Source organism: Oncorhynchus nerka, unplaced genomic scaffold (genome assembly GCF_034236695.1).
Source record: "Oncorhynchus nerka isolate Pitt River unplaced genomic scaffold, Oner_Uvic_2.0 unplaced_scaffold_696, whole genome shotgun sequence".
Lineage (NCBI taxonomy): Eukaryota > Metazoa > Chordata > Actinopteri > Salmoniformes > Salmonidae > Oncorhynchus > Oncorhynchus nerka.
In genome coordinates, this window is record NW_027040474.1 from 75,051 (window position 1) to 89,008 (window position 13,958).

Consider the following 13,958-nt stretch of genomic DNA (forward strand, 5'->3'; position numbering starts at 1 on the left):
CATGATTTGAACATACAGCAAAACAAGCCTGTTTTGAGGCTGCATAGATCCATAAATTGGACAGTCACAGTGATGTATCACAATGCTCTGTTCCAGTGTGACAACCTATAATTTGAGAGCATTTTGGCAAAGTTTTGAGTTTTTTCGATTTTTAAAACACCCCCAGACATTTACACCCTCTTCCCCAGAATTTCAAGGGCCAGCGAGAGCTCACCGGACGCCGCGGAACCGGCTTTCCAACCGCGAACCCATTCCAGGGCTTGGGCCCCTCTCTCGGGCGAACCCATTCCAGGGCTTGGGCCCCTCTCTCGGGGCGAACCCATTCCAGGGCTTGGGCCCCTCTCTCGGGGGGGCTTGGGCCCCTCTCTCGGGAACCCATTCCAGGGCTTTGGCCCCTCTCTCTGGGCGAACCCATTCCAGGGCTTTGCCCCTCTCTCGGGCGAACCCATTCCAGGGCTTGGGCCCCTCTCTTGGGGCGATTCCAGGGCTTGGGCCCCTCTCTCGTGGCGAACCCATTCCAGGGCTTGGGCCCCTCTCTCGGGGCGAACCCATTCCAGGGCTTTGGCCCCTCTCTCGGGCGAACCCATTCCAGGGCTTGGGCCCCTCTCTTGGGCAAACCATTCCAGGGCTTTGGCCCCTCTCTCGGGCGAACCCATTCCAGTGCTTGGGCCCCTCTCTTGGGGTGAACCCATTCCAGGGCTTGGGCCCCTCTCTCGGGCAAACCCGTTCCAGGGCTTGGGCCCCTCTCTCGGGCGAACCCATTCCAGGGCTTGGGCCCCTCTCTCGGGCGAACCCATTCCAGGGCGTCCTGCCCTTCACAAAGCAAAGAGAACTCTCCCGGGGCTCCCGCCAGCCCTCCGGGATCCAGGGCACTGTACACCTGGCTCCGCCACTCCGGATTTGGGGATCTGAACCCTTTCGATCGGCTCACATGCCACAGGCCCATATGCTCACATGCCACAGGCCCAAAGGCCCAAAGCCCATAGCCCTGCCCTGGTACTTTCATAGGCTTTCAGGGCTTTACACATGACATATTATGTCGTATATCAGGTATAACGAAAATGTACTTTATTTAGTCACATAACTACAGCTGTAAATACTACTGAATAAAGGCTTCTGATATTGAATAAATTAAATGATTTATAACACCTGGAGGAACCTTAAATTGTCCCTGCATTTTTTGATCCCCTTCAGAACATTTATGAGAGTTTGAGATAGTGACCTTTGGAGAGAGTTTTCCAAACTGCCAACCTTTTGTTTTCAAATGGAATTAATGCAAATACAACTTGTGAGAAAACCCCCACTCAGAGGTGTGATATTCCCTCCCTTCACCAAACAATTTGCCCTGAATAGAATATTTAAATGTGTAAAGGGGTTGGGCCGATCTGATTGTAAATATAAAGACCTTTCCAGAGTCTGAACTCATTCACTACAGAACGTTATACTGTGAGACACTTAGAAGGAGCTGGAGTTGGATTATTGCCTTTTCCCCATATTCTGAAAACATTTCATTGAGAATTGACTTCCTTCTCCTTGGAGCAAGATGGCATCTGCAACTGCTACTGGTTCAAAGTAAGTTCTCTCTAAATGAAGGGAATAGCACACCTCTCAGTGGGGGTTTTATACTCTCATTTGGCTCTTTCTCTTAAATCAGACCATAAATGAATTGCTTTCTATCATGTTTCACAGAGGGTTAGAGGGTGAGAGTGTGCAGAATGTTTTTGAAATCACTTTTTGAAATCACTGTCCTCAGATAATAGCATTGTTTGCTTTCACTGTAAAGCATTTTTGAAATCTGACATGCTGGCTGGATTCACAACAAGTGTCGCTTTAATTTGGTGTATTGAATGTGTGAATTTCATGAAGTTAAATTTTTACAGTCATTTATTTGAATTTGTCATTCTGCATTTTCACTGGATGTTGGCCAGGTGGGACGCGTCCCACATATCCCAGAGAGGGTTTAAGTAATAACTTCATTACATGTACTTATTGTGCGTTCACTGTCTTACAGAAAACAAAGAAGGATCCCTATTGTGTGCAGAGTGTGCATGAAGAACCAGGAAAACATATCTATACATCTCCACAGAGTGTGCATGAAGAACCAGGAAAACATAATCTATACATCTCCACAGAGTGTGCATGAAGAACCAGGAAAACATATCTATACATCTCCGCAGAGTGTGCATGAAGAACCAGGAAAACATATCTATACAGCTCCACAGAGTGTGCATGAAGAACCAGGAAAACATATCTATACATCTCCACAGAGTGTGCATGAAGAACCAGGAAAACATATCTATACATCTCCACAGAGTGTGCATGAAGAACCAGGAAAACATAATCTATACATCTCCACAGAGTGTGCATGAAGAACCAGGAAAACATAATCTATACATCTCCACAGAGTGTGCATGAAGAACCAGGAAAACATATCTATACATCTCCACAGAGTGTGCATGAAGAACCAGGAAAACATATCTATACATCTCCACAGAGTGTGCATGAAGACAGAATCAAAACCAAAGATTGATCAGGAAGTTCATAATTCCCGCGATTCCATGGTAGAGCATCTTTGGCACGACAGGATCATTGACTACAGAATACTCAGCTGTATTGTGACACAACAGGACACACTCCAACCTCTGATTAAGAATCGTGAACAAATGGGTCCTTTTGTTACGAACAAGCCAGAAGACAATCAAATAACTGGGTAAGCTGCTATTTTACACTGATAAAATAATATATGTGCAAGTTACATTGGAACTCATTTGAACTGTTGTCCAATTATGTTTGATTGTAAAATAATATAAATGTTTTTGTTAATCTGTATGATATTTCAGCCAAGTGGAAGTGGCTCAACTGTTGGCACCAACTCCAGATGAACATATAGATGAAGACTCAGACGTCAACATGGACGATGACCAGTCGGCGTTGTACCAACCGTAAGTAAATGCAAATAGAAATCATCTCTTTTAAGGAGGCTGCGAATTTTCGTAACTTTTTGGTAAAAATCGCGCAAAATTTCAACGTCCTGCTACTCATCCCAGGAATATAGTATATGCATATAATTAGTATGTGTGGATAGAAAACACTCTGAAGTTTATAAAACTGGTTAAATCATGTCTGTGACTTTAACGGAACGTGTTTAGCAGGCATAATCCCAAGGAAAACTGTTCACAAAAAAATATATATATATATATTCCCTGGGTATACAATGACGGATTTAATCGAAAAAAAGACCCAATTGTGATGTTTATGGGACATATAGGAGTGCCAACAAAGAAGCTCGTCAAAGGTAATGAATGTTTTATATTTTATTTCTGCGTTTTGTGTAGCGCCGGCTACGCTAATTATTCTGTTTACGTCCCCTTTGGGTATTTCGGGCGTTGCATGCTATCAGATAATAGCTTCTCATGCTTTCGCCGAAAAGCATTTTAAAAATCTGACATGTTGGCTAGATTCACAACAAGTGTAGCTTTAATTGAGTACCCTGCATGTGTGTTTTAATGAAAGTTTGAGTTGTATCGAGTACTATTAGTTGTCACTCTGAAATTTCCGCTGATGTTGATCCCTGTACAGGGACAGCAGCCGTAAGAAGTTTTTAACAAGTAGTACGTATAAGTATATAAACAAACATGGATGTATTTTATTAATTCTAATCTGCATACCAGATATTTTCCAGACCATTGAACCAGTCATGGGACACCACACTGAGAAAGGGGATGCAAAGCAGTGGTTTATACCAAAAGCCCCTCTGGATTGTGATCTGCTGGCTGGATTTGGGAAATATCTCCGCGACGACAACAACATTCCCCATTTCAAACAGGAGGTATGTACAGAGATTTTACTTTCATTTAACTGTTTACATATTTTAATGAGAATTAATAGATTTTAAAGTAGTTATTAACTATGTAATTAATATTATTTTCATGTTTCATGCCGAGAGAGACAGAGAGGATCTATTACATGAACTTGTGTTCATCTGTGATGGCTGAGAGGGATTTGGGTCACAGGTGCTGTTTTGAGGGGTTAAAAAGGTCACATAGCTTGAGAGAGAGAGGATCTGTTACATAAAGTTATCACAGATGCAACACTATGTAAAACACATTATATTAATAATTCCCTAAAAATTGGATGTCATTGTCTCTCATAACTGTTGCAATACAAAACTTTGAAACATTGTTAAATATTTGTTACTTTGGTTTTGAGTGAAATGTTATACATATTGAAAGAGAATGTGCAATATTACACAATTAAATAATAGATCATCTCTCACACACACAAACGTGGCTTCATCGTTGTTCACAGTTTATTATCGTAGTTTCTCACCATTTTTAATTATCGCTTATAATCATAGTTTGAACATAGTTGGCCATAGTTTCCAATCATAGTTTCTAATCATAGTTTCCAATCATAGTTTCCAATCATAGTTTCTAATCATAGTTTCTAATCATAGTTTCTAATCATAGTTTCTAATCATAGTTGATAAATGTACTTTCTAATTGTATTTTCTAGTCTGAGAAGTTTTGGTACAATAATATAGTCAAATACAACCTAACAGGCCAGAAGCAATTGTTTGTCCCTGTAGTTTTGAATTTTTCCCTGTCAGAAAATTGTTGAGAGGCTAAGAGAGAATGACATTTGGCGGTGATCTTCCCAGGATGTCAACATTCCGTTATCTTCTGTTGGAGAGGGGAGGTTCCATTCAGGATGTCAACATTCCGTTATCTTCTGTTGGAGAGGGGAGGTTCCATTCAGGATGTCAACATTCCGTTATCTTCTGTTGGAGAGGGGAGGTTCCATTCAGGATGTCAACATTCCGTTATCTTCTGTTGGAGAGGGGAGGTTCCATTCAGGATGTCAACATTCCGTTATCTTCCGTTGGAGAGGGGAGGTTCCATTCAGGATGTCAACATTCCGTTATCTTCTGTTGGAGAGGGGAGGTTCCATTCAGGATGTCAACATTCCGTTATCTTCCGTTGGAGAGGGGAGGTTCCATTCAGGATGTCAACATTCCGTTATCTTCTGTTGGAGAGGGGAGGTTCCATTCAGGATGTCAACATTCCGTTATCTTCTGTTGGAGAGGGGTGGTTCCATTCAGTGAGCTGGAGCCTTTGATTGGCCCTGCCTCTGGGAGACTGTCAGATATGGTCAAAATATCTGTAAGATATACCTGTCAAATATTTTAGCTACATACTTCTATTTGGAGAGTTTTTTTTTTTTACCATTCAGGGATCTACTATCAAACAGTCATGAAATCATAAATAAATGAATGTGTACACTACAGTATGTGAATTTGATGGACTTTCTAACTTTAAAGGGCCAAGGACCAAAGTACAAATGAAGTCCCTGCTCAGCCCTGGTCCTTTCATTCTGTAAATTCTGGTCCCTCTCTAGGTTTCTTCTTAGGTTTCTGGCCTTTCTAGGGAGTTTTTCCTAGCCACCGTGCTTCTACACCTGCATTGCTTGCTGTTTGGGGTTTTAGGCTGGGTTACTGCACAGCACTTTGAGATATCAGCTGATGTACGAAGGACTTTATAAATACATTTGATTTGAATCAATGCATTGTCTGTTGTCTTTTTTCATAGCCTGAGAGAGAGAGAGAGAGAGAGAAACCCTACTACACTAACTGATACATGAAGATGTTTGGTACCAGAGGTAGATACTGTGAGAAACCCTACTACACTAACTGATACATGTAGATGTTTGGTACCAGAGGTAGATACTGCTTGGTGATGTACTTTAACTGGTGTGAGGTAGTCTGTCCAAGAGGGGAATCACACAGACTGATCTCAGTTAATTCATACTGTATGTTGTAGTCTGTCCAAGAGGGGAATCACACAGACTGATCTCAGTTAATTCATACTGTATGTTGTAGTCTGTCTAATAATTAAATCACACAAGACTGACAGCCTGTAATTTTATTAAAAGCATCCAGTTGATTACATGGCAGTTTAGAGAGCAATATCATAACACTAATCTACATCATAATCAATATCATAACATTTATAATCAATAACATCATTATCTCTATACTACTAACAACATAACACTAATCTACATCATAATCAATATAACATTTATAATCAATAACATCATTATCTCTATACTACTAACATCATAACAATAATCTACATCATAATCAATATCATAACATTTATAATCAATAACATCATTATCTCTATACTACTAACAACATAACACTAATCTACATCATAATCAATATCATAACGTTTATAATCAATAACATCATGAGAGGTAAACAACAACAAACCCCTTTATTAAAAAATGTTTCAAAATACAAAGAATGAACAGATGATTATAATAATACCTGGACTAATAATGGAAACACTTCAAGATAAAGAATCTAAGAGACACTAAATAAGATAAAGAATCTAAGAGACACTAAATAAGATAAAGAATCTAAGAGACACTAAATAAGATAAAGAATCTAAGAGACACTAAATAAGATAAAGAATCTAAGAGACACTAAATAAGATAAAGAATCTAAGAGACACTAAATAAGATAAAGAATCTAAGAGACACTAAATAAGATAAAGAATCTAAGAGACACTAAATAAGATAAAGAATCTAAGAGACACTAAATAAGATAAGAGCAATACATTCTGGAACATGAAACAGACGTAATTGAGCTACTCTCTTAAAATAATTAAAAACCGATTGTTACCAAAATCCCATGTTACCGAAACAACATGTTACACCAAACCCCATGTTACCCAAAATCCCATGTTACCCCAAAAACCATGTTACCCAAAACACCATGTTACCCAAAATCCATGTTACCCAAAACACCATGTTACCCAAAATCCCATGTTACCCCAAAAACCATGTTACCCAAAACACCATGTTACCCCAAACCCCATGTTACCCAAAACCCCATGGTGGTTGCCAAACAAATGAATAATTGGTTGCAAACTAAAAGATTTCTTCAAGGTTCTAGAAAGATAAACTAATTCTGAACTTGTTATTAAAATTAGAACCACTTCAGGTTTGTCACCACATTTTAAACACCAGTCCACTGCTGACCATCGATTTAAAACACAAAACTGACCTAAGATCAGCATGTAGGGTCAGATTCATTCTACTCCTACTCCGTCCCCTGGGCTGCTCTCTCCTCTCCCGGTCCAGCTTCAGCTCTGGAGCTCAGAGAGACCATCTCCATGGCATTGACATAAAGATCCATGCTGCTCACCCTGTTCACTCTCTTCTGCCTCCTGGTGGGCTAGGGAGACACAGCACCAACAGTCAGGCATTTACTCTCTAGTATCTTCATTCTCTCCCCCTCTCCCCCTCAACCTCTAGTTTAAATGACTTGTAACGTCTGAGTAAATGTCTTTACCTTGTAGTACAGGTAGGAGGTGGTGATGGCTGTCAGTAGGATCAGCAGCACTACAACGTGTCTGATGATGAAGGCTGGCAGAGGAGAGGCTGCAAACAGAAACACCTTTGATGAGGGGACTGATCATCATCACATAGATCTGTGGGAAATCTGTCAATGACAAAGTTATAAGTCTGGTTCATGTTCAGTTACCTGTGATGGTGAGGGAGAGGAGCTCACTCTCAGAGGAGAAGTTATGAGAGAAAACATAATTGTCATAAACACAGCTGTAGTTCCCTTGGTGGGAGTCATCTGCAGCAGGGAAGAGGAAGGCAGCAGAGTGATTGACAGCTTGCTGGATCTGTGTTCTGTTGGAGCTGGTGAACGTGAGGAGGAAGGAGCCTCCTGGGTACTGTGGCTGAGTGGAGCAGGTGATGGTGAAGTTGTAGCCCCTGAACATCTCAGGTCCCTGGTGGCCCCTGAAGACCCCTCCCATTGGGTCAGTCAGGAAGATATCAGGCTGGACCAGGAGATCTGTAACAATAAAAGAGAACAAGAAAAACCTCTTCAACTAGTTTCCTATAGATATGACAATAACATCAGCATGTAACAGTGCCAGCCACCCTCCCTCACAGGGCAACATGAGTAGTGGGCCTACAGTCACTGAGACAACATATGTTGATATCAGGCTTAAGCAGGACATCTGGAACAAGAGGAGAGAAAAAGAAAACGTAGCTCCTCAACTACTTTCCTCATTTAGATGTGACAATAACATGACATGTGACAGTGGTAGTGAGTAGAGACGTTCACTGAGATAACACTCAAATACAAAGCATTCTGGGATACTTCAGCGGAGTCAATCACCACCTTCCGGAGACACCTGAAACCCCACCTCTTTAAGGAATACCTAGGATAGGATAAAGTAATCCTTCTCACCCCCCCCCTTAAAAGATTTAGATGCACTATTGTAAAGTGGCTGCTCCACTGGATGTCATAAGGTGAATGCACCAATTTGAAAGTCGCTCTGGATAAGAGCGTCTGCTAAATGACTTAAATGTAATGTAAATGGATATTTAAGTTGTATTTGATTCCTACTTGACTGAGTGATCTATTTAGTAAAGCAGATTTACAAGTTAAACAGTCATCATGAGAGGTGCAGAGGAAGTTGTATGAATGAAGGAAATCAGTTGAATATAATTATAATATGTTGTTATTACCTGAGCAGATCACTGTGAGTCCAGGACGGAGATCATATCTTCTGGAACATTCCCTCAGTGAAGAAACAGACCCAGAACAGAAAACTCCAAACCCTCTAGTGGTGTTTCCAGGTAGTACTGAAACAGCGGAGCCACAACCCATCTGTCTACACACTACTGCAGATAAAAACATCCTGGTCCTGTCCCAGTCTTCAGTTCCCACAGTCCTCCACTCTCCCTGGTCGTACCACTCCACTCCACCAGCACAGCGACTGCCTCCTCCCACCAGCCTCACATCATCAGGCTCTGAGAAAAGAAAAGAGAGAGACAGTAATCTTACTATTTTCTCACTAAAACACACCTATATTGTCTCTCATATTCTTCACTCCAGGTGAGAAACAATGTTGACTGAGTGACAAACTGTTTCTTACCTGAGCAGGTGAGTCCAACAGCATTACCAGGTAGGCAGGTGTTGTGTTTTCTGTCTGAGGTGTCACATTCCAGGAGAAGGGACTCTTTGCCTTTACACTGGAACTCTTTATCCCAGGTCTGACCCTCAACTTCTCCATAGAGCCCCCCCTGTAGAGCTGCAGGAGCCCCACAGCCAAGCTCCCTACAGACGACCTCTGCATCCTGCCGGTCAAAGTCAGCTTCACACACTGAGGCCCAGGACTGATTGGACTTCACCTCCACTCTCCCAGAGCAGAGACCAGCTCCATCCACAAGCCGCACAGACTCTGGAGAAAAAGAGTTGGTTGAACATTCAATCAGTTTTGTTGATGACACTGTCGAGGACTGAACACAAATATGTTGGATAAAAGATTGTAGTTTGCTATGTTTGATACTGTAAGAGGTAGAAATGGGTTCTTAGTCACTCAGGATCGGGTTGGGAATAATGCAGGCAGGAGACAGGAATAAGTTTACTTCACTTTATAGAAAATAAACAGCTGGACATCCATCAGGCAGCTTCACTTCAGTACCATCTGATCTACAATGATCTGCCCATGAACATCTCCCATAAACCAATATGACAAACACAAATATAATGTTTAAATACATCTGACATCTCTCCCTCTATTTAAATGAAATAAAAACACATAAAACATGATACATGGTAATATTGTATAATGTATAAATAAATCTCTCAATATGACCAGTCTCTTACCTGAACAGGTCACATGATGATAATATCCACCAAAACAGAAACCAGGTCCTCCTGTGATGTCACACCATCTAATAGAAGACTCATCTCCACTACAAATACTATATAGTCTGACTCCTCTTCTTCCATCTTCAATCAGAGGTCCTCCAGATTCAGCTACAGGATTCCCACAGTCCAGCTCTCTACACACAACATTAGTATCTCTCATCATGTCCCACAACCAACTAGAACATAGACCCAACCACTCTCCTTCATAGAAGACTTCCACTGTCCCAGAACAGGAAGTGGTCCCATTCACCAGTCTGACTGAGTCTTCAGCTGTAAACAGCAGAGAGGAAAACACAGTGGTGAGGACAGATGATGACAGTGATTCTGTTATTCTAACAGCAGTGATGCTTTGTGGTTGACAAGTATTAGTAGTTCCATAAAACACTACTTGTTATTGGGTTTTAGAATGGTTTGAATGGACACATGCATTTCTCCATGTGGGATAATAAAGTTGACTAATATTGAACTGCTATAATCACTGTAGATTTATACTCTACCTACCTGGTGGACTGACGCTTTGAGCCTAGAGATCTGAGGAGAAAGAGAGAGACAGAGGAGAAAGGGAGGAGTCAGAGGAAGAGAGAGGCAGAGGTTAAATGAACATCAACATGACCTTTCATGATGTGATGGGGAAGACAGGCTTATCGTTGGTATGGTGCAACAACACCCATGTGTAAACACATTCCCCATCTCTCCTCCACCCTCCTCTCTCCCCTACCCTCCTCTCTCCTCCACCCTCCTCTCTCCCCTAAACTCTTCTCTCCTCCACCCTCCTCTCTCCTCCACCCTCCTCTCTCCCCTACCCTCGTCTCCTCTGCAAATCTCTCTATCCCCTCCCATCGTCTCTACTCTACCCTTCTCTCTCCTACCCTCCCCTTCCCTCCTTTCTCCCCTCCCGTTCTCTCTACCCTACCTTCTATCCCCTACCCTCCTCTCTCCTCTACCCTTCTCTCGTATCTACCCTCCTCTCTCCTCTACCCTTCTCTCGTATCTACCCTCCTCTCTCCTCTACCCTTCCCTCTTTTCTCCTTCTCAAATCTCTCTCCCCTACCCTCCTCTCTCACCTATCTTGCTCTATGCCCTCCTTTCCCATCGCCCCTCCCTTTCTCTCTCCCCTCCCTTTCTCTCTCCCCAACCCTCCTCTCTCCCCACCCTCTCTCGCCCCTCCCTTTCTCTGTTACCCAAGTCAACTCAACAGGCCTGATGCTATATGTCAGGGTCAGGCTGGGCCAAGATAGGAACAGGTTACTGGTTATGATGACATCACTGGTGAGAAGTCACTAATGAAAAGATATTCATTAAATGTTTGTCTCTCTCTCCTCCCCTGTTTCCTTCTACCAACCCAGTCTGTTAGTAAGAACTATCTCTCTCTCCCCTGTCTCCTCCTCAGTCTGTCAGTGAGTAAGAACTATCTCTCTCTCCTATCTCTCTCTCTCCCTCCTCCCCTGTCTCCTCCTCAGTCTGTCAGTGAGTAAGAACTATCTCTCTCCTATCTCTCTCTCTCCCTCCTCCCCTGTCTCCTCCTCAGTCTGTCAGTGAGTAGGAACTATCTCTCTCTCCTATCTCTCTCTCTCTCCCTCCTCCCCTGTCTCCTCCTCAGGCTGTCAGTGAGTAAGAACTATCTCTCTCTCTCTCCCTCCTCCCCTGTCTCCTCCTCAGTCTGTCAGTGAGTAGGAACTATCTCTCTCTCCTATCTCTCTATCCCTCCTCCCCTGTCTCCTCCTCAGGCTGTCAGTGAGTAAGAACTATCTCTCTCTCTCTCTCCCTCCTCCCCTGTCTCCTCCTCAGTCTGTCAGTGAGTAAGAACTATCTCTCTCTCTCTCTCTCCTCCCCTGTCTGCTCCTCAGTCTGTCAGTGAGTAAGAACGATCTCTCTCCCCCAGCCTTGTGGTTGATAAAAAAAAAAATTGAGCACACTGCCATGCAATCTCCATAGACAAACATTGACAGTAGAATGGCCTTACTGAAGAACTCAGTGACAATCAACACGTCACCATCATAGTATGCTACCTTTCCAACAAGTCTGTTGGTCTAATTTCCACCCTGCTTTAGCTGCCCCAGTCAACTGTAAGTGCTGTTATTGTGACGTGGAAACGTCTAGGAGCTGCAGTGGCTTAGCCTCGAAGTGGTAGCTCACACAAGCTCACAGAACGGGACCGCGAGTGTTGAAGTTTGTCGCGTGTAAAAATCATCTGTCCTCGGTTGCAACACTCACTTCCTCTGGAAGAAACTTCAGCACAAGAACTGTTCATCTGGAGCTTCATGAAATGGGTTTCTACAGCAGAGCAGCAGCACACAAGCCTAAGATCACCATGTGCAATGCCAAGCGTCTGCTGGAGTGGAAACACTTTCTCTGGAGTGTTGAATCACGTTTCACCATCTGGCAGTCCGTACCACAAACCTGGGTTTGGCAGATGCCAGGAGAACGCTACCTGCCCCAAAGCATAGTGCCAACTGTAAAGTTTGGTGGAGGAGGAATAATGGTCTGGGGTTGTTTTTAATGGATGGTGTTTAGGCCCCTTAGTTTCATTGAAGGGAAATGTCATCGCTACAGCAGACAATGACATTCTAGACTATTCTGTGCTTCCAACTTTGTGGCAACAGTTTGGGGACGGCCCTTTCCTGTTTCAGCATGACAATGCCCCTGTACACAAAGCGAGGTCCATACAGAAATAGTTTGTTGAGATCGATGTGGAAGAACTTTACTGGCCTTCTCAGAGCCCTGACCTAAACCCCATTGAATACCTTTAGGGATGAATTGAAACGTTGACTGAGCCAGGCCTAATAGCCCAACCTCACTAATGCTGTTGTGGCTGAATGGAAGCAAGTCCCTGCAGCAATGTTCCATCATCTAGTGGAAAGCCTTCGCAGAACAGGGGAGGCTGTTATAGCAGCAATGTTCCAACATCTAGAGTAAAGCCTTCCCAGAAGAGTGGAGGCTGTTATAGCAGCAATGTTCCAACATCTAGAGGAAAGCCTTCGCAGAACAGTGGAGGCTGTTATAGCAGCAATGTGCCATCATCTAGAGGAAAGCCTTCCCAGAACAGTGGAGGCTGTTATAGCAGCAATGTGCCATCATCTAGAGGAAAGCCTTCGCAGAACAGTGGAGGCTGTTATAGCAGCAATGTTCCATCATCTAGCGGAAAGCCTTCCCAGAAGAGTGGAGGCTGTTATAGCAGCAATGTTCCAACATCTAGTGGAAATTATTCGCAGAACAGGGGAGGCTGTTATAGCAGCAAAGGGGGGGACCAACTCCATATTAATGCCCATGATTTTGGAATGAGATGTTAGATGAGCAGGTGTCCACATACTTTTGGTCATGTAGTGTACATTCCCCTTCCATGCAAATGTGTAACTCTCTTTGCAGATGAGATTAAATCTAATTTTAAAAATTTAAATCATTTTATAAATCATTAATATCAGAGGTCAGGGGTCAAGCTGAGCCGGACCAAGAGTGGAAAAAGTTACTGGTTATGATGACATCACTGGTGAGAAGTCAGTAAAGACAAGATATTCAGTTGGCTGCATGTTAGTCTGTCAGCCCTATCTCTGTTGACATCTCACTTTCTCTCCACGCCTTCTCTCTCTGTTCCTCTCTCTCTCTTCCTGACAGATAGCATCAGACCTGTTGCCTTGGTAACAGACCTCTATCATCTACACCCCCCTTCTCCTACTCTAACATCAGACCAATATAATATATAATATGTCAAGTATAAGTAGTTCCATAAAACACTACTTGTTATTGGGTTTTAGAATGGTTTGTATGGACACATGAATTTCTCCATGTGGGATAATAAAGTTGACTAATATTGAACTGCTATAATCACTGTAGATTTATACTCTACCTACCTGGTGGACTGACGCTTTGAGCCTGGAGATCTGAGGAGAAAGAGAGAGACAGAGGAGAAAGGGAGAGAGAGAAAGAGAGATAGATAGAGAGAAAGGGAGGAGTCAGAGGAAGAGAGAGGCAGAGGTTAAATCAACATAACATGACCTTTCATGATATGATGGGGATGACAGTGGTATGGTGCAACAACAACCATGTGTAAACACATTCGCCATCTCTCCTCCACCCTCCTCTCTCCTCCATCCTCCTCTCTCCCCTACCCTCTTCTCTCCTCCGCAAATCTCTCTATCCCCACCCCTCCCATCGTCTCTACTCTACCCTTCTCTCTCCTACCCTCCACTCTCCCCTTCCCTCTGTTCTCCCCTCC

At 43.1% G+C, this 13,958-nt stretch overlaps 1 protein-coding gene across 1 annotated transcript; it reads right to left on the reverse strand.

Annotated features, from left to right (window-relative positions):
* Window positions 1-6,954: 6,954 nt before the first annotated feature.
* Window positions 6,955-13,857, reverse strand: LOC135571203 (deleted in malignant brain tumors 1 protein-like). Its single transcript, XM_065016995.1, has 8 exons — window positions 13,594-13,857; window positions 10,247-10,276; window positions 9,701-10,015; window positions 8,967-9,272; window positions 8,557-8,841; window positions 7,553-7,873; window positions 7,361-7,449; window positions 6,955-7,243 (listed from the first exon to the last, which is right to left on the reverse strand). The coding sequence occupies exons 3-8, from the start codon at window positions 9,906-9,908 to the stop codon at window positions 7,109-7,111; spliced, it is 1,344 nt and encodes a 447-aa protein (XP_064873067.1). The 5' UTR covers window positions 9,909-10,015; window positions 10,247-10,276; window positions 13,594-13,857; the 3' UTR covers window positions 6,955-7,108.
* Window positions 13,858-13,958: the final 101 nt, after the last annotated feature.